The sequence below is a fragment of the Nyctereutes procyonoides genome, unplaced genomic scaffold, assembly GCF_905146905.1.
Source record: "Nyctereutes procyonoides isolate TBG_1078 unplaced genomic scaffold, NYPRO_anot_genome, whole genome shotgun sequence".
Lineage (NCBI taxonomy): Eukaryota > Metazoa > Chordata > Mammalia > Carnivora > Canidae > Nyctereutes > Nyctereutes procyonoides.
Window position 1 is genome coordinate 30,699,944 of NW_026575048.1, and position 19,585 is coordinate 30,719,528.

At 38.8% G+C, this 19,585-nt stretch overlaps 1 protein-coding gene across 4 annotated transcripts; it reads left to right on the top strand.

Moving 5' to 3' along the window:
* The first annotated feature begins 80 nt into the window (after positions 1-80).
* LOC129511045 (tetratricopeptide repeat protein 39B-like) lies at positions 81-17,034 on the top strand. Of its 4 annotated transcripts, XM_055327496.1 has the most exons (3): positions 107-152; positions 274-417; positions 14,677-17,034. In XM_055327496.1, exon 3 carries the CDS (start codon positions 14,845-14,847, stop codon positions 16,618-16,620), a length of 1,776 nt encoding a protein of 591 aa, XP_055183471.1. In that variant the 5' UTR covers positions 107-152; positions 274-417; positions 14,677-14,844; the 3' UTR covers positions 16,621-17,034. The 4 variants fall into 4 exon arrangements, with proteins under 4 accessions (XP_055183472.1, XP_055183471.1, XP_055183468.1 ...); XM_055327497.1 differs by lacking the exon at positions 274-417 and having other exon boundaries at positions 81-152; XM_055327493.1 differs by lacking the exon at positions 107-152 and having other exon boundaries at positions 217-417.
* Positions 17,035-19,585: the final 2,551 nt, after the last annotated feature.

Here is a 19,585-nt window from a genome sequence, read left to right on the forward strand (position 1 = left end):
CTTCTCTCTGCGCATGCGTCATTTCGACGTTCTGCGCGGCACAAAGGAGCTGGGCGGAAACAGCGGAGGGGCGGCGCGGAGGGAACTGAAGAGGCTAAGACGCTGGGAACGGGCGGAGGGATACGTTTCCATGGGAACGCCAGACCTCGCCGGTAAACCCGTGGACTTCCCCGCCGCGTCCCGCCCCCTCCCCTCCCCCTTTTGCTTCCTTCTCCCTCCCCCCTTTTACTTCCCCCCGGTCTAGGACCCTCAGCTCTGGTAGTCTTACTACAGGTACAGTACACCGGCCTTAGGAAAGGCTGTAGAATTTAAGCGCTGATGTTGCAGCTGTCGCCGCCTTTCTGCTGGGGGACCTGGCTTAGACTGCTGCTCAGTCGTCTCCGGGGCTCATCAGAGGTAATCGGGAGTTTGGCCAGGGTGAGAGCTGCATAAACCCCTCCATTCTGAGTAGTGGCCACTGCGCCCTGGGCCTCAAAAGGAGTGCCGTGCCCAGGGACTGCGCCCACCCTCCGGCCGCTTCAGAACCCATTTTCACCCACACCGTATGAGGTCTCGGACTCTGGGGCACAGAGGAATAGAGTTGTATTTCGTTTTACGGTTATATTGAAATTGTGCAAAGCCCCTAAATCCTTAAAGCATTCTAGCTAGTGGCAGTTATGAAATTATTTGCATTTGAAGCACAGATTTATTTGTGCTTTCTTTTAGTGCTTTCTGCTTTGAATTGTAGTAACACGTCTCATCCACTAATACTCCTATCCTGAGGACTGGGACTTTAAGTCGTCTTCGAGTAACAGCCTTGCTGCTCAGCCAAACTCTATAGAAAATAAATGTGAACCCTTTCTTTAGATAGAATTGCTTAACATAAATTCTGATTGTATTTTTATTAGGTATAGTTGACATACAATGTTATATTCATTTCACATGTACAGCATAGTGTTTTAACAATTCTTTGCATTACTGGATGTTCGCCCTAAGTGTAGTCACCACCTGTCACGCTTACAACATTTTTACAGTATTATTGGCTATATTTCCAATGCAATACTTTTCAGATTTGATTTTATACAATGTATTTTCCAAATGCCAAGTCTACAAATACAGATTTAACTCCTTTTTCACCAGCTACAAAAAAAAAAAAAAAAAAGACATTACACTATAAATAATAAATACTTGGAATATTTGAGTTGGAATTGTTTCACATAAAAGATGTAATCATTAACTATTTGTATCTCTATGTTTTTCATCTGTAACTTCACGTGATGTATTTGGATGTGTGATCCAGACTATGGAAGACAGGAGATTTAGTTGGTGAATAAAATATGGATCCTCTCTTGACAATGCTACAAATTTATATACGTATTTTTTTCAGATTTATCAAATTATAGAAAGAATACATCCATTGCAAGAAAATTCTAGCAAGAAAATAGAAGTTCTATAGAATGTTATATTTATTCTCCTTTAGTTTTATTGATTGTGTTTTCTACTTAACTGGGTTCTTCTCACAGGATTAAATGGTAAAGATCTTTTTATATACTCCCTCGAAGACTGGGTATCAATTCTGTAAAGGCTCACTAATTTGACTTTCTTCTATTAAGAAATTATGGGGGCGCTTGGGTGGCTCTGTCTGTTAAGCATCCAACTCTTGATAGACCCCCACCTCAGGCTCCAAGCTGGGTGAGAAGCCTGCTTAAGACTCTCTCCCTCCACCCCATCCCCGCCTCTCAAAAAAAAAAAAAAAAAAGAATTTATGAAAAGTGTTGCACAAAGCACAGGTAACTTATTGGAAGATAGTACTTATTATACTATTAGGCCTCAATACATGTTTTTTTTTTTTGTCTCTGAATACAAAGTCTATTGTACTAAGGAGAATTCTGAAGGATGTCATACTATAAAAAATATGAAAAGAAGCAATTTTCCAACTTAACACAACTGCTTTCAAGCACATTAAAGGAAAAGTGATAAACCCTGCCTGGCTTGCCTTCCTCTCTAGGAAATAGGTGCTTTGATAAGCTAACTACATGTTATTTATCTGTATTAGAAAAGGGCCAATTCTAGGCTGAGCTTTCCTATCCTAGGTACCATGAAAAAACAATAGTTCTGAATGGTATTTCCATACACTAGTCTACTGAACACTCTAAGAACACATAACCAATTCTTTTCACTAAATGTCAATCCAAATCAGGGAGATAGTATTGTACAGAATACTTTTATTTCCACTGATTCTTTTGAAATCGGTTTCAGCCACATAAATTTCTGCCTATAGGATTATGTGTTAAGTTAAGATCATTTTCCCAGATTCAATTGGAATATAAAAGGTACTTTATTCAATGAATATTCTAAGATTTCCTAATATGAAATTTTAAGTAATTCTTAATATATCACTTTTTTTTTTTTTTTAGAATTTATTCATTTGAGAGAAAGAGAGAAAGAGATCAGGGGGAAGGGTAGAGGGAGAGGGAGAAGCTGACTCCTGACCTAGCAGGAAACCTGATGCCAGGCTTGATCCCAGGACTTCAGGATCATGACCTGAGCCAAAGGCAGACACTTAACCAACTGAGCCACCCAGGATTACTGTTGTTAAATAATATTGATTATATTATTAGTTTATGAGAGGGTGGGTTAATTCTTAATCCTTTTACAGCAGCTTTCGAAATTTATCTGCATTTCCTAAATTGAGTTTTTCCAGAGAGGCATTAAAGGAAAAGTTCACTCTTTCTCTTATTTTCTATCCCATTTTAGTTTCACTTTTTTTTTAAGATTTTATTTATTTATTTATTTATTTATTTATTTATTTATTTATTTTATTTATTTATTCATGAGAGACACACACAGAGAGAGAGAGAGAGACAGAGACAGAGACAGAGAGAGAGAGGCAGAGACACAGGCAGAGGGATAAGCAGGCTCCATGCAGGAATCCTGATGTGGGACTCAACCCTGGGACCCCAGGATCACGCCCTGTGTGGAAGGCAGGCACTAAACCACTGGGCCACCCAGGGATACCTTAGTTTCACTTTTAAATCATTGTTCCAATTTTAGCCTGTATGTGAAAACTTTAAACCGAAACCAGGTTTAGTCCTTTTGAACATGTATCTATTTTATTTTTTTAAAGATTTTATTTATTTACTCATGACAGACACAGAGAGAGAGAGAGAGGCAGAGACACAGGCAGAGGGAGACGCAGGCTTCATGCAGGGAGCCCGATGCGGGACTCGATCCCGGGTCTCCAGGATCATGCCCTGGGCCAAAGGCAGAAGCCAAACCACTGGGCCACTCAGGGATCCCCGCACATGTATCTATTTTTAATGTGAAGAAATAGTCTGTACTTATAAACACTAGTGTTTTAATATGTATTTATGTGTGTGCTGTGTGTGTGTGTGTGTGTACTGTGGGTCAGTCCAAATAGCTGTATTCAACTACAACTTGCTTTTCTTTTTTTCAACATTTCATAATCTTCAATTCCCTCTAGAATGTTCTTACAAAATTCTAGGAAGGAAAAATCATCAGAATTATGTTTATGATTCTTTCATTTTTAAAATATTTTATTTATTTATTCGTGAGAGACACACCAGGAGAGGCAGAGACAGAGGCAGAGGGAGAAGCAGCCTCCATGCAGGGAGCCCGATGTAGGACTCAATCCTGGGACCACAGGATCACATCCTGAGCCAAAGGCAGATGCTCAACCACTGAGCTACCCAGGCATCCCTAATTCTTTCATTTTGTATCAAGAAATTAACTTGTCGTTAGCCAAGCACTGTATTATAATCAGTACTGAAGTATGGAGATGGAGCTGGGGGAGCAACAGATAAAAAATGCCAGTGCCTTAACCAACTTGAAAGGCTGAAACTAGGAAGAACGAAAATGTGATGCAAGAGTGCTGCACTGATACAAATACTACTAAATGGCTGGTTTAAGAATATAAAGCAATCTAGGAAGGATGAGACTTTCTGAGGAATGCCTGATTGTATTAAAAAGAGTGAAACTGTAAAACCATCAAACCCCATTGAATTATGTTGTTCCTTATCTAAAGAAAGAATATTAATGAAAGGGACTTAGGGGCGCCTGGGTGGCACAGAGATTGGGTGTCTGCCTCGGGCTTGGGTCATAATCCTGGGTCCTGGAATCGAGTCCCGCATCTGGCTCCTCACAGAGTGCCTGCTTCGCCCTCTGCCTGTGTCTCTGTCCCTCTCTTTCTGTCTCTCATGAATAAATAAATAAAATCTTAAAAAAAAATGAAAGGGACTTGGTCACCTTGTTGTAGTAACTAGAAAGCTAGACTAGCTTGGACAGAGTTTAGCAGTTCTAAATTGTCAATATCTTAGAGAGAACCTATGTTATTAGCCTGATATCAGCTGTACTTAAAGATTACTGCTCAAGACTGTTGACTTCCCTTATTTGATGTTTTGATACTGATCTTTCAATTCCCAGAAATGAATATCCTCTACCATAAATTAATAAAAATGATTGTTCTTCATGAATCCTTTCCTTAGGATAGGTGGTAGGTATAGTATAATGATTAAGAGCATATAAACTCATGGAGTGTGACCGTTGGGTTTGAAGCATGGCTCCACCATTTAATTAATAGCTGCCTACCCTTGATCAAGTTGTTAATCTCCTGGTACTTCAGATTCCTCATCTGCAAAATGGGGTTTGAGAGTAGTACTCATCTCAGAGAGTAGTTGTTAGGATTACATGAGGTAAATCAAGCAAATGACATTGTCCAGTGTCTAGCACATACTGAGTACTCAATAAATGTTAGCTGTTAGGAGGATGAAGAAGAGAGGCAGTAGTAGTGGTTTGACTAACCTTTGTCAGCTGCTAAAAATTTGATATGACCTGGGTACACTGACAGAAATTAAGTTTTGTTTCTGGAAAGCCAGGGACAAGACCCTGAAACACGGTGACCAGCTTATGCCCACTCCTAAGATGTCTTTGTCTCTTCACTCATTTGCTTCTAAGTGAAATTGTTACTTTTCTTCTTTGACCCTATCCACAGAGACAAAAACAATCTGACACTTAAAAAAACCAACAAGTCAGAAAAAGAAATTTTCTTCATGAAAAGTGGATCTGCAAGAATCCTGAAATCAAATGCTGAAACTTGCTTAAAGGGTTTATGCAAAGGCAGTTGCCTATGGAATTGGGGGGGGGGGGATGTATGTTCATGAGCAATGGGGAAATTGTTGCTTTTTATTACAAAGTTAAGTCTTTGAAGCTAATTTCTTTTTTTTGAGAGGGAGTGCAGAAAGAGAGGGAGAGAGAATCTTAAGCAGGCTCCAGGCCCAGCTTGGAGCCAACTTGGGGCTCGATTTCATGACCCTGAGATCATGACCTGAGCTGAAACTCCATGAGACTCCTAACCAACTGAGCCACACAGATGCCCCTTTGAAACTAATTTCAATAAGATTAAGTGTACCTTTTTTTTCTAAAAAAAAAAAAAAAAAGATTTTATTTTGGGCAGCCCAGGTGGCTCAGAGGTTTAGCACTGCCTTCAGCTCAGGAAGTAATCCTGGAGACCCGGGATCGAGTCCCACATCAGGCTCCCTGCATAGAGCCTGCTTCTCCCTCTGCCTGTGTGTCTGCCTCTCTCTCTCTCTGTGTCTCTCATGAATAAATAAATAAAATCTTAAAAAATAAAATAAAATATTTTATTTATGAGAAACACAGAAAGAAAACAGAGACATAGGCCACGGGAGAAGCAGACTCCCTGCAGGGAGCCTGATATGGGATTCATTCCGGGAACTCCAGGATCATGCCCTGAGCCAAAGGCAGATGCTCAGCCACTGAGCCACTCAGGCATCACAAGAGTACCTTTCTTTAAAAAGCAAATAGAAAACCTATTCCCAAGCCAATGATAAATGGATAAATATACTGTGACTCAAATAGATAAGTTTAGACTTCATAAGAAAGAAATGGTTTGAAACACATAGAGAAACAAGGAATTTTATTAAATCATTAGTCTAACCACCTCATTTTTCAAATGAGACTAAGACCTAGAATTGTAACATGGTGAGCGCAGTGGTACCCAAATCTTGCTATGAAGACTGTCAGAACTTTGATAAAAACATCTCCAATTCCAGGGATGCTGGGGTGGCTCAGTGGTTGAGTGCCGGGATCAAGTCACACATCAGGCTCCCTGCGTGGAGCCTGCTTCTCCCTCTGCCTGTGTCTCTGTCTCTCTGTAGGTGTTTCTTATGAATAAATAAATAAAACCTTGAAAAAAAAATCTCCAATTCCAGAAAAATAGTTACTATTGCCAACCACTCTTTCTTGGGAAGAACCATCTTTTATTATGTGAATATGTCATATTTATTTATTTATTCATTAATCTTTTTTTATCTTATTTTTTTAATATTCTCTGCCCCCCCCCGCCTTTTTAGGTGGTTCTGTTTTTAAATTTAAATTCAATTTGCCAACATATAGTGCTGCCCCTTTTAATGAAAGGATGCTAACAGTAATTTTTTTAAATCTCATGTTTTCTTTTAAGTTTGTTTGTTTTTAATAATCTCTACACCCAACGTGAAACTCAAACCCACCACCCTGAGATCAAAAGTCAGCATGCTTCTCTGACTGAGCCAACTAGGCACTCCTCTTCATGTTTTCTTGATAGAAAAAGTTTGTACCCTCCATCCTCCAGTATTTTTCAGATCTACCTAGTTCCCCAAATCCAAGACTGTGGAATCTCTAGTTAAGAACCAAGTCTGATAGGGTGCCTAGCTAGCTCAGTCAGTAGAACCTCTGACTCTTGATCTCAGGATCTTGACTTCAAGCCCTACTTTGGGCATACAGCTTACTTAAAAAAAAAAAAAAAAAGACTTCACCCAGTAAAAAGTAGGAAAAAAAAAAACCCACAGAAACAGACAAGAAAAAAGGCCCCCCAACGAAAAAATTGTCTGTCCTTACTAAAAATGCAAATTAAAACAACATGCTATTTTTGTCAGGAGTGCGGTTAAATTGGCAATTATATACACTAAATATTTGAGGGTCAATTTAGCAATAGGATGTTTCCTTCTTTTTTTTTTTAAGATTTTATTTATTTATTCATGAGAGACACATAGAGAAAGAGTCAGAGACACAGGCAGAGGGAGAAGCAGGCTCCATGCAGGGAGCCTGATGTGGGACTTAATCCTGGGACCCCAGGTTCACACCCTGAGCCGAAGGTGGTGCTTAAACTGCTGAGCCCCGAGCTGCCCTAGGTTGTTTCCTGAATTAAACACTTTTATATCCTATGCACTGCCCCCTGCACACATACACAAACTTTAGAATATATAAAATTTAATTATTCAAAAATATCCTTTAACTTTTCACTAATTCAAATATAAGATTTATAATTAGTATGTAATTTTTTAATTTTATTTTTAAATTTTAACTAGGCTCCATGCCCAACATGGGGCTTTAACTGATGACCCTGATGATCAAGACTCACAGGGTCACATGACTGAGCCAGCCAGGCACCCCAATTAGTATATAATTTTGAGATAGTACCGGTTATGGTGCTCGCTTCGGCAGCACATATACTAAAATTGGAGATAGTACCGGTTATGGGCACCTTTGTGACTGTTCTTTCTTTGGAAAAACAGTCCCAGCAATTTTCACCTCATTGGTATGGAGTATGATTCCCCACAGTCCATAATCACTGTCTCAATCTGTGGTTACAGCCATATTCCAACATGAATATGGTGAACTGGAAAAAGTATTGAGTTCAGAAGTAAGGCAACATATGTTTCCATCTTTGTTACTAAATAATCATATTATTTAAATATGTTATAAACTTTCTGGGCCTCATTTTTCTCATATCAAAAGAGGTTTCTAGCCTCCAATTATCTTACTAATGTTAGTATTTGCTGAGTATTTACTATGTGCCAGACACTATACTAAGTGTTTTACATATGTTAACTCTTTTTTTCACTTTAAAATCAAAGCAAACTGCTCTTTTTTTTTTTTAAAGATTTTATTTATTTATTCATGAGAGACACAGAGAGAGAGAGAGGCAGAGACATGGCAGAGGGAGAAGCAGGGAGCCCAAGGCGGGCGCGCGACTCAACCCTGGGACTTCAGGATCACGCTCTGGGGTGAAGACAGGCGCTAAACCTCTGAGCCACGCAGGGATTCCCCCTGTTTTTTAGTTTGTTTTTAAGATTTTTAAATTTTTATTTATTCATGAGAGACACACAGAAAGAGGCAGAGACATAGGCAGAGGGAGAAGCAGGCTCCCTGCAGGGAGCCCAGTGTGGGACTTGATCCCAGATCCTGGGATCACGCCCTGAGCCAAAGGCAGATGCTCAAACGCGAAGCCATCTTGGCGTCCCCAAGCTGCTCATTTTTTAACAGACCTCTGCCCCTTTCCTTATGCTATTTTTATCCTTATAATATTAATATTCCTTGACTGTTCCTGTGAACAATCCTACCTATGAAAGTCCTACTCATAGTTAAAAGCTTAGCTTAAATATATCACTTCCTAGAATCAGAGAAGTTAAATGATTTGCCCAAGGCCTTCCACCTACCTCTTTGATGAATATAGTCTGAGTTCATGAAAAGAGCAATGACCTGGGACTTAGAAGACTTGAAATTGAATACTGTCTCTGCAATTTACTACTTGGTTTTAGACAAATCACTTAAATGTTTTAGACATTGGTTGTTTCATTTGTATTCATTGATGTAATATACATTCAAGTATACTTTGAAAAATGATTCAAAGCTAATAATACAATTCAAAATTTTGAGTTATTTTGGACAGCAATGTTGTATGTTCTTCTGTACTTAGCTAAATTATTCCACTGGATTATACGGATAAGGTTATTAAGTATCCAGGGGTGCCTAGGTGGCTCAGTTAGTTAAGCATCTGCCTTTGGCTCAGGTCATGATCTCGGGGTCTTGGGATTGGGCTCCACGTTGGGCTCTCTGCTCAGCAGGGAGTCAGCTTCTCCCTCTCCCTCTGTGCTCTCTCTCTCTCTCTCAAATAAATAAAATCTTTTTTATTTTTATTTTTTTTAAAGATTTTATTTATTTATCCATGAGAGACATAGAGAGAGAGAGAGAGAGGCAGAGACACAGGCAGAGGTAGAAGCAGGCTCCATGCAGGGAACCCAACATGGGACTCGATCCCGAGCCTCCAGGATCAGGCCCTGGTCCTAAGGCGGCGCTAAACCGCTGAGCCACCGGGGCTGCCCAATAAAATCTTTTTTAAAAGATTATTAATTACCCATGTAATATTAAATTCAGAATGCAAAAACTTTCTTAAGTTATAAAAATAATTTACTTTTGCTATAGAAAATGGAAAATATAGAAAGCAGAATGAAAAAAACAACAATAATCCTACATGGCTTAACTTTCCCAATAAAATATGTCATGTACACTGCTATAGATAAATAATTGCCAAATAATCCTACATGGCTTAACTTTCCCAATAAAATATGTCATGTTCACTGCTATAGATAAATAATTGCCAAATGACGTATTTTAAAAGAAAGAAGTTTGGGGAGCCTGGCTGGCTCAGGCAGAAAAACATGTGACTCCTGATCTTTGGGTTGTGAATTTGAGCCCCACATTGGATGTAGAGATTAAATAAATTTTTAAAAATTAAAAAATAAGATTAAATAAATAAGCTCATGTTATACTGTTGACTATGACTGTCAGCTCTGCAGTCCAACCACCTGGGTTTGAATCCTGTTCTCCATACATACATCAACTATGATTTTGGGCAAGTCACTTAACTTCACTTAGACTCAGTTTCCCCGTACATAAAAGAGAAATGACAATAATACCCACTTCATCCAGTTGTGAGAATTACATGAAATAAGCATGCAAAACTATTATAGGCTTTCCCCCCCCGAATATAAGTAACATATTGATTGTGGAAATTATAAATAGTACAAATACCAGGCTGTGAATTTTGTGAGGGCAGGGTCCAACTCTATTTCATTAACTAGGTTATGCCTATTTCATAGCATAGTCCTTATATAGTAGGTGCTCAATATTTACTGAATGTTGTTAAATAAAGAATATATGGGGATCCCTGGGTGGCTCAGCGGTTTGGCACCTGCCTTCGGCCCAGGGCGCAATCCTGGAGTCCCGGGATCGAGTCCCGCGTTGGGCTCCCTGCATGGAGCCTGCTCACTCCTGTGTCTCTGCCTCTCTGTATCATGAATAAATAAATAAAATCTTAAAAAAAAGAATATAAACGTTATCCATAATCCCACCACTCAGATATAATCATTATTATAATCTGAAATTTATAGTTCCAATTTTTACCTATGCATATATCACTTCTTTGGAAAAAAAATCATATCATATAGTTTTGTAAAAACCTTCTCTTTTTACTTAGTATATGTGATGGTTAATTTTACGAGTCAACATGACTGGTCCACAGGACCAGACATTTGGCCAAATATTATTCTGGATGTGTTTGTGAGGGTGTTTGAATGAGATTAACATTTGAATCAGTAGTAAGCAGTACTGAGTAAAGCAGATTGACTCCCCTATTGTGGATGGACCTCATCCAATTAATTGAAGACCTGAATAGAACAGAACAAAAGACTGAGCAAGATAGAATTCCTCCTGTGTGACTGTCTGAGCCAGAACATCAGTCTTTTCCTGCCTTAGGACTCTGCTTGAAAAATTGGCTCTTCCTGGATTTTGAGCCTGCCGGCTTTCAGATTAGAATTTATACCATGGGGTCTCCTGGGTCTGCAGCTTGCCAATTACAGATCTTGAGACTCCTCAGCCTCCAGATCTGCATGAGCCAATTCCTTATTTTATGTATTATTTTGTATATATCTGGCATTGGTTATGCTTCTCTGGAGAACCCCAACTAATACAGTACATTATACCATAAACAATTCCTTAAGTCATTAAATAGTCTACAACATTATAATGTTTGCGATAGTATTCCATCAGTATCCACTGTTGTAAGAAATTTAGATTTTCATTTTTGTATTATAAATAATGCTGAAGTGTATATACCTTCTGTAGATATTTATATACATCCCTGATTATAACCTTAGGATAATTCCATAAGTAAAATTACTTGGTCAAAGAGTATTAAAAAAAATTAAATGTTGGGGCACATGGGTGGCCTAGTCAGTTAAGCAACTGATTTTTGCCTTCAGCTCAGGTCATGATTTCAGGGTCATGGGATTAAGCCCCACAACAAACACAACAAGCCCCACGTTGAGCCCCATCTCGAGCCCCATATTGAGCCCCCGTCCCGCTCCATGCTCAGAGAAGAGTCTGCTTGGGATTCTCACCCTCTCCCTTTGTCCCTCCCCCCCCACAATAAATAGATCATTTAAAAAAATGTAAAAGCTTTTAAAACATGTTGCCAAATAGCTCTCCAAAATGGTTGCAGCCACTTACATATACCCACCAACAAGTCCACAAAGGTATTTGGTTTTCTGCACCTTCATTAACACTGGATGAATTTTTTTAATCTACCAAATTTCATTTTTAAGATGGAGATATTTTTAAATTTTTCATTTTATTATTTATAATGAGATTCAACATTATGCTTATTGGTAATTAATTTATTTACGTCCATCGTTGATTTTTCTGTTGGGGTGTTTTTCCTAGCTTAGTGATCCCTAGGAACTCTTACTATATTAAGGACACCAATTCTTTGTAGTATTCATTGTTACATTTTTTAGTATCATAGTTTTAAAAGTAAAAGGATTACTTCATCTTGAATTTATCTTAGTATATGTAAATTGAAAACTGTCATAGCCATTTAATAAATGCTAATTTAGTTTGATGACTAAGTGCCAGTCATTATACTTGATGATGAAGATAGATATAAAAGATGCAAAAAAAAAAAAAAAAGACCAATGTTTAAAAATATATATATATTCTATACCAGCAAGTGCTGGTATAGAGGTAAGCACAAGGCATCATGGGAATACATAGGATGTTCACTTATCTTAGTCTGAAAGAAGAGATCAAGAGATTCTCACATCTTCTATATCTCTCCTCAAATGTCACCTTATTGGGGAGGCCTTCTCTGACTACCCTACATAAAATACCAAGTACCTTACACTCCATCATTCTCTAAATTTCTTATTCTGTCTTAGTCTGTTATAGTCTTCCTCATAGCATATATTAACTGCTGACATGTTGTTTATTCATTTGTGTTTTCCTCCACATCACAACATCCTTCTCCCTGCCAAGAATGCCCCTCCCCTAAGAAAACCAATTCCATGGTAGCCAGGTCTTTATTTTGTTCATTGCTATATCCCTAGCACCAAGAATAGTGCTCAGTATATTGAAGGGGCTCAATTCAATCTGTATTAAATGAATAACAGAAAGGAAGGCTCTTCTCTGTTAGTGTAAGAGGTTTTTCTCATCTCATCCAAGGCTTTCCTCCCCACACGTGTGCTCTGTATCCCTCTCTGCTTCCTCTCCATCTTACTCAAGCCCCTACTCGACTGATCTTCCTGGCTCAGTATTAGTGCTCCCTAATCCATTCTTACTAGGCTGATATTTTTTTAATTTTAATTGTTTAAAACATTTTATTTTGTTGAGAGAGAGGGAGGGAACATGAGGGGCAGAGGGAGAAGCAGACTCCCCGTTGAGCAGGGAGCCTGATGTGAGTCTTGATCCCAGGACTCTGGGATCGTGACCTGAGCCAAAGGCAGATGTTTAACTGACTGAGCCACCCATGTGTCCCTGATCCTTAAAAAAAATAAAACAAAAACAAAGAGATTACATTTTTAAGTAATCTCTACACCCAATGTGGAGCTTGAATTTACAACCCCGAGATCAAGAGTCACATGCTCTACCAATGGAGCAAGTCAGGCACCCTGCTAGAGTGATCTTTTAAAAGTAGACAAGTGGACAGAGGTAAAGAGGACATCTCAGACAGAACATTTTAAGCAAAAGAATGATAAAATGACTCCACTTCTATCGCCAAAAGCTATGAAACTCCTCAGACAGCAGTCTGCATCCCAAACGTCATTTAAAACAATTTGGCAAAAAAAAAAAAATTAAAAAAAATAAAACAATTTGGCAAGCATCTGCTATATGCCAGGATATGAGGGGATTTGTATAAAATAATATATTGAGTATTTACACTATATGCCAGGTACTGTTCTGACTGCTTTCCATATATTAATCTACCTAATTCTCCCAACCACTCTTTGGTAGAAGTATTATTATTCCCTATTTGCAGATGAGAAACAGAAGCACAGTAAAGGCAAGCAAGTGGAGAATCAGGATTCAAACCTAAGCAGTCTAACTTAACAGTTTGTGCATTTTACCATATCATACCATTTTACTGTATTATAACCTCATTAAAGAAGAATGTCCAGGGTGATTTGGAGGACAACAGAGAGGTACTGCATTCAACAAAGTAGATCTGACAGGATTTGGTCACTGATGGATTATGGGAGGAGAAAAAAAAAGAGAGAGATCTAGTGTGGATGATAGTACTAATCATCTAAAGAGAGAATACAAGAGTTAGAGGAGGAGGATATAGTCTTAAGGGTCTATAAATAACATGCCTTTTCCTGTCTGAGTTCAGAACCAATGGAATATAGATGCAAGAGTCAGGCCGAAGGATCCCAAAGTTGATTTTTTATTAAGTTGACAGTTACTGTGGTTTCAGATGTGATGAGCTGCCAGGACGCCTGGGTGGCTCAGTAGCTGAGCATCTGCCCTTCAGTTTAGGGTGTGATCCCAGAGTCCCATATCGGGCTTGCACAGGGAGCCTGCTTCTCCCTCTGCCTGTGCCTCTGTGTCTCTCATGAATATATAAATAAAATCTTTAAAAAAAAAAAGACGTTATGTGCTGCCAACTGGGCTCACCGATGCTTCACCCCCTAATTAAACCTTTGCCCATCTGGTCCCAGGCACAGCTAGAGAGCAGAAAACAAATTCTTTCTGGTTGTTGGTTTCAGGCCAATTCCAAAAGGAGGAATTCAGAAGGCATAGAGCAACACTCTTCCAGGTCTTTTTATCAGCTCCCAGCCAGAAGTCAGCCCAGAGTATTCCTCTAGCAGAAAAATCCCCTTATGGGAACATTAAGAGCAAGGGCTTGGGGGGATAGGAGAAATAGGGAGAAGCTGGTAAAAGAACACAAACTTTCAGTTATAAGATGAATGAGATCTAAGTATCTAATATATGACATGGTGGCTATAGTTGATAACATTGTATTGTATAATTGAAATTTGCGGAAAGTAGAAAAATGTCCTTATCACCCCTAGACCATCATGTTATCTACTTTAAATATCTTACAGTTTTGGGCAGCTTCGGTGGCACAGCAGTTTAGCGCCGCCTGTAGCCTAGGGCATGATCCTGGAGACCCTGGGTTGAGTCCCATGTCAGGCTCTCTGCATGGAGCCTGCTTCTCCCTCTGCCTGTGTCTCTGCCTCTCTCTCTCTCTCTGTCTCTATGAATAAATAAATTTAAAAAAATATCTTACAGTTTTGTCAATTTTTTCTCAGTAAAACTGAGTGGGGGGGGCAGAGAATAGAGAGTGTATCAATTATACAAAAAGAAAAAAACATTTCTTAAAGGGAATAAGCCTTCCCCCATCAACATTTCTGAAAATGTGTATTATTGCTGAAAGAACTCTTTGTTTATAAAGGATTTACTTCACATGTTTTCTATATATTACAAATGATTTGAATTTCTCAGAAATACCTCTTCTGAGTAAATAAAATTCTTTCTCTCCCCTCCCCATCTTGTCTGTCATAGATGAGAATATCCTAATGCTGCACCCACACTATTAGTTTGCCTCCGTTGTAACAGCGACATCTCAGGCTGTAGAAGAAGTGAGCTCAGTTGGGAGAGCAGGAGCTACCCTCATTGCGGCCACATCACTCCCTGTCAGATACTGCCCATCTCTAAAGTAAGGAAGCAAATATGTCACTTACTCTAAGTAAAAGAGAAAATGATAAGGAGAATGACTTTACATCATTTACTCTAAGTAAGGCAGAAAGTGATGAGGACAAATTTGAAGATGCCTATGAAACTATCCCTGTGGCAACAACAATGAATCTAATGTCTTCCTTAGAAGAATGCACAACTGGATTGTATTTATTTCTAAATAATAGATTCTCAAAGGCCATAGATCTTATTCATCCATGGTCAAAAAACAGTATATACCATGCTCTAATTTATAATATCCTTATGGTTGTTAAGGCCATCTTGACTTTTGATCCACTGGATATACAGATTGGAATGACTACCACAAAGGAAGCTTTGAAAACCTGCAATGGTTTCCGAAGAAAATCTAGGATGACAAGTTTTTCTCATCTAGTGAGTAAACAGGGAATAAAGGCTATCAAAGAAGAGGAATTGCATGCAGAAGTCTGCTATGCTGAGTGCTTGATTCTGAAATCCACTGTAACATTTATACAAGACGACAGTATGTTTGCTTTCTTTAAAAGTGCAATCAACATCAGGTTAAGTTATCAAATATACAAAGACTGTCAACAAGTATTAACACAGATACCTAACAACCAGAGCAAAACCTACAGACATCTGGTTGGAGGAGTAAAATTTGGACTTGGAGCATTCAATCTGATATTATCACTCGTGCCACCAAAGACCCTTAAACTACTCAATATTGTTGGATATTCTGGTGATAGAGACGTGGGCTTGACTTTGCTTTATGAGAGTGCATCTGAATCCCATATAAACAATATCTTAAGTGTTCTGACTCTACTCTTTTATTACAGTTATATCTATGTAGCTTTTGGTGTTGAAAAGGGTCACAGTTCTGCTGTAGAGGACCTCTTCCTAATCTACCTCCAGAAATTTCCAAACTGTGTCATACTTAAATTTTTTCATGCACGTTTTAGTATGCTGAAAGGAAGTTTTGAAAATGCACAGTTAGTATTAGAGCAATGCATTTTTATTCAAAATGAATGGAAGCAGGTTCATCACCTCTGTTATTGGGAACTCATGTGGTGCCATGTTTTTCTGCGGAATTGGAAGCAGGCTTACCACTGTGCTGACCTACTGTCTCATAACAGCAGGTGGTCCAAGGCAATATATGTATACAGTAAAGCTATGCTACTCGCCTTGCTTCCTTCTGAGTCTGTCAAATCAGGGAGTGAGGACCTAAACTCTCTCTTCTTAAAAGTGGATAGCCTGAGAATAAAAATTTTAGGAACTTCTGTGCCAATAGAAAAGTTTGTTGCTGAGAAGGGCCAGCGCTATGGCACTACTACAGGCTGGTTTACTGCACAGCCCATCCTGGAATTCATTTACGCCTGGAGTGGTTTCCGAGTCATGAGTAAAAAACTAGACCTTATTTCAAGCTGGCTATCAATAATTAATAGAGGAGAAGACCTTTTACGAGAAAATCCAAATAAAGAGTATGGCACAGATGACATAAGTTTGTTAAATTTACTGAAAGGTCTATGCCTGAAACATTTAGGCAGATATTCGACAGCTGAGCATTACTTTAATCGTGTCATTCAAAAGGAGAAGTTGTTAAAATATGACCACTATTTGGTGCCATACACTTATTACGAACTAGGAATTCTTCACTACCTAAAAGGAGATTATGAGAGTGCAACAAAAAACCTAGACAACATAAAAAACTACAAAGACTATTCCATGGAAGCCCGATTACAGTTTAGGACTCACGTAGCTCTTGAACAAATAGCTAAAGAAAAGCGATGGTTTTGACACAAAATGTGATTTTGTTTATTATGAGTGAAGTATCTGCAATCAGCAAGGTAATTAGCAGTTAAAAAATTATTTCTTTGTTGAAGAAATCCAAGAAGAGGCAGCTGCTAAGAATCTGATCAGGAACAAGAAAGGAATTGGCCATTACTTTTCCCTCTTTCCCTCTCCTTACCTATAAAATGGAATGTCTTAGACTGGCAAATGGAGTGATGCACATTTTCTTGAAAAAGAAAAGGCAAATAATGTACAGTTGACCCTTGAACAACACAGAGATTATGGGTGCTGACCCATGTGCAGTCAAAAATCTGTGTATAACTTTTGACTCCCCAAAAACTTAATCACTAGTAGCCTACTGTTGACTAGAAGCATTATCAATAACAAAAACTGTCAATTAACATATATTTTGTGTGTTGCATGTATTACACACTGTTTTTATAATAAAGTAAGCTAGAGAAAAATTATTAAGAAAATCATAAGAGAAAATACGTTTATAGTACACAGTACCATATCAAAAAAAGTCCATGTTTAAATGAACCCACATAATTCAAACCCATGTTGTTCAAGGGCCAACTGTACATTATAAAATCTACTCTCTCTTCTATGTTATGAATTTTTCAATTATGTTAGATAACATTTTCAAAAACTCAAAAAATATTTTTTTAACATCTCACTTGATTATATATATACACTTGCAAATAAAATAGGAAAAGTAGCTACACCAGGAATCCCAGTGCCCTATAAATGTTTTTACTGTTAAAAGAAAGAATAAACCCCTTAAGGTCTTACTGACATTTCAAAACAATGATGTACCAAACAGCATGGACTCTGAATAGTTTTCTCTTTTATAGTAAATTCTATTGGCTTTTTATACCAGAGAAGATATTTTCCCCCACTTCTACTTTACCTTGCACCAGTAGTCTATTTTACCTTTTTCACTAGGAAGCTCAAATAGGGGTCTATAATTTGTCACAGGGTAGAAAAGAAAAGGCCCCCCTTACACACACACACACACACACACACACACACACACACACACAAGCAAACCCTTTGTAGAGAAGTGGAAGAAGCCAGGGAGGATATTCACTAGGCAGGAAAAGAGAAAAGACTAGGCCCATGGAGGCTTGAATTACTGCTGGCCCTCCCTTAGCGACCCTCCCTAGGGTGTTAAGAAGTGACAACATAATTAAACCCTTGCATCTATCCAGTTGCCATTGTTAGCTACCTAATCTGAGTAAACGGCAGCTGTACGAATGGGATATTGCTTTACCTGCCTTGGGGGTAAAATCAGTACCTAGACCATTTAATTTCCAGACCATTAAATCTGGCTGGGTGTATCCTCCCTTGGAAAGTCACCCTTGTAAACAGACCTTGCTGGGATAGTCTGGTTTGCTAAAACAGGTGAGTGAAACACGTTATATTAATGTTTTGGGCATCCAAGCAATTGACTGGATCACAATGAGGAGCTAGGATTTCAGATTTAAAATGCTTTACTTTGAAAAGCACATTTCTCCTTAACTAAAAATAGACTGTCAGGTGAAGACCTTAAGTTTTCTCCATTATTTAATCAGTAGGGTAAAGTGGTTGGGAGGGTAGGCTCTAGGCTGGTGGCCTGGACTGGTACCCCTGCTCCCACATTAGCTAGCCATATGCTCTTGGGCCTCTGCGCCTCAGTGTCCCTTGGCTATAAAGCAGGGGTAATAGATCCTAGTTCATGTTTTTTTCTGGGTTAATTAAGATTGAGTTAATACACATGTATTATTACTACTACTCTTCTTACTAATAGTAAGAAGAAGAATACATTGTTACCCAGTGCAGAAGATTTAAATTATTTCCTCAGAAAAAGCAAAGGTGCCCTTGTTACTGCTTTGCCAATCTGAAGCTTGACCTGTTACTTTGCTTTTTCTATTTTAGTTGATCTTGGTCACTTATGAAATAAGTAACTGCCTAAATGGGGCAGCCCAGGTGGCTCAGTGGTTTAGTGCCGCCTTTGGCCCAGGGCGTGATCCTGGGGTCCCAGGATCGAGTCCCATGTCAGGCTCTCTGCATGGAGCCTGCTTCTCCCTCTGTCTGTGCCTCCCTCTCTCTCTCTCTCTCTTTCTCATGAATAAATAAATAATAAAATCTTTTAAAAAAACACCATTTAAAAAAAAAGAAACTGCCTAAATTATGGTTTTGTGTTTTGTCCCAGCTTCTTCCAATGAAGAGTAAATTTATTAATTGGTTAAATAAACACCTGTTGAATGCCTACCATTTGCAGCACTGAACAGGGTATTTAGGATATAAAGTATGTTCTCTCTCTGAGGGCTTTATTAGGGAGACAAGTTAGAAGAGGATTTTGTTGGGGTGACAACACTAAAAACAGTTGCTTAGACAAGTAGGAATTTGTCTCAAACACAAGAAATCTGAAGGTAGATAGCTCAGGTCTGGTATGGCTCTTATTTTTCTGTTTGGCATGCCAGTCTTCTCATGCTTTTCTCCTTACACAGTGGAAAGAGGCTACCTCATCTCTGGGCCTTATGTCCAAACCAGACAAGCTGGAAGAGGAATGGTTTAGAAGCAAAAAAGGCTTTCTCCTTCTGAGGAGGCTTTGCCTTTTTATTTCAGAACAGACCAGGAATTTCCATATATATCTCATTGGCCAGGAATCTTTCTATGGCCACTTCTACCTGCAAGGGAAGCTGAAGATTGAGTTGGAGCTTTCCAGCCTCATTAGGAGGTCATGAAAAAGGACTGTTAAGTGACCCAAACCCACAGTAACTGCCACAACACATATGTAAATTAGAAGACTACAAAATGGTATAAGAAGGGTACAGCTGAAAAGGGAACAAGGCAACAATGAAATCAAGGAATCACCTGGAGAAGACTCTGGGGCTCCAACAGGAAATCTTGAAATTGGCATTTCCTTGGTGAAATTGCTATTCAAAGCCCTGCTTTCTCACCCTTAACTGCCCAAGGGTTGACTAGA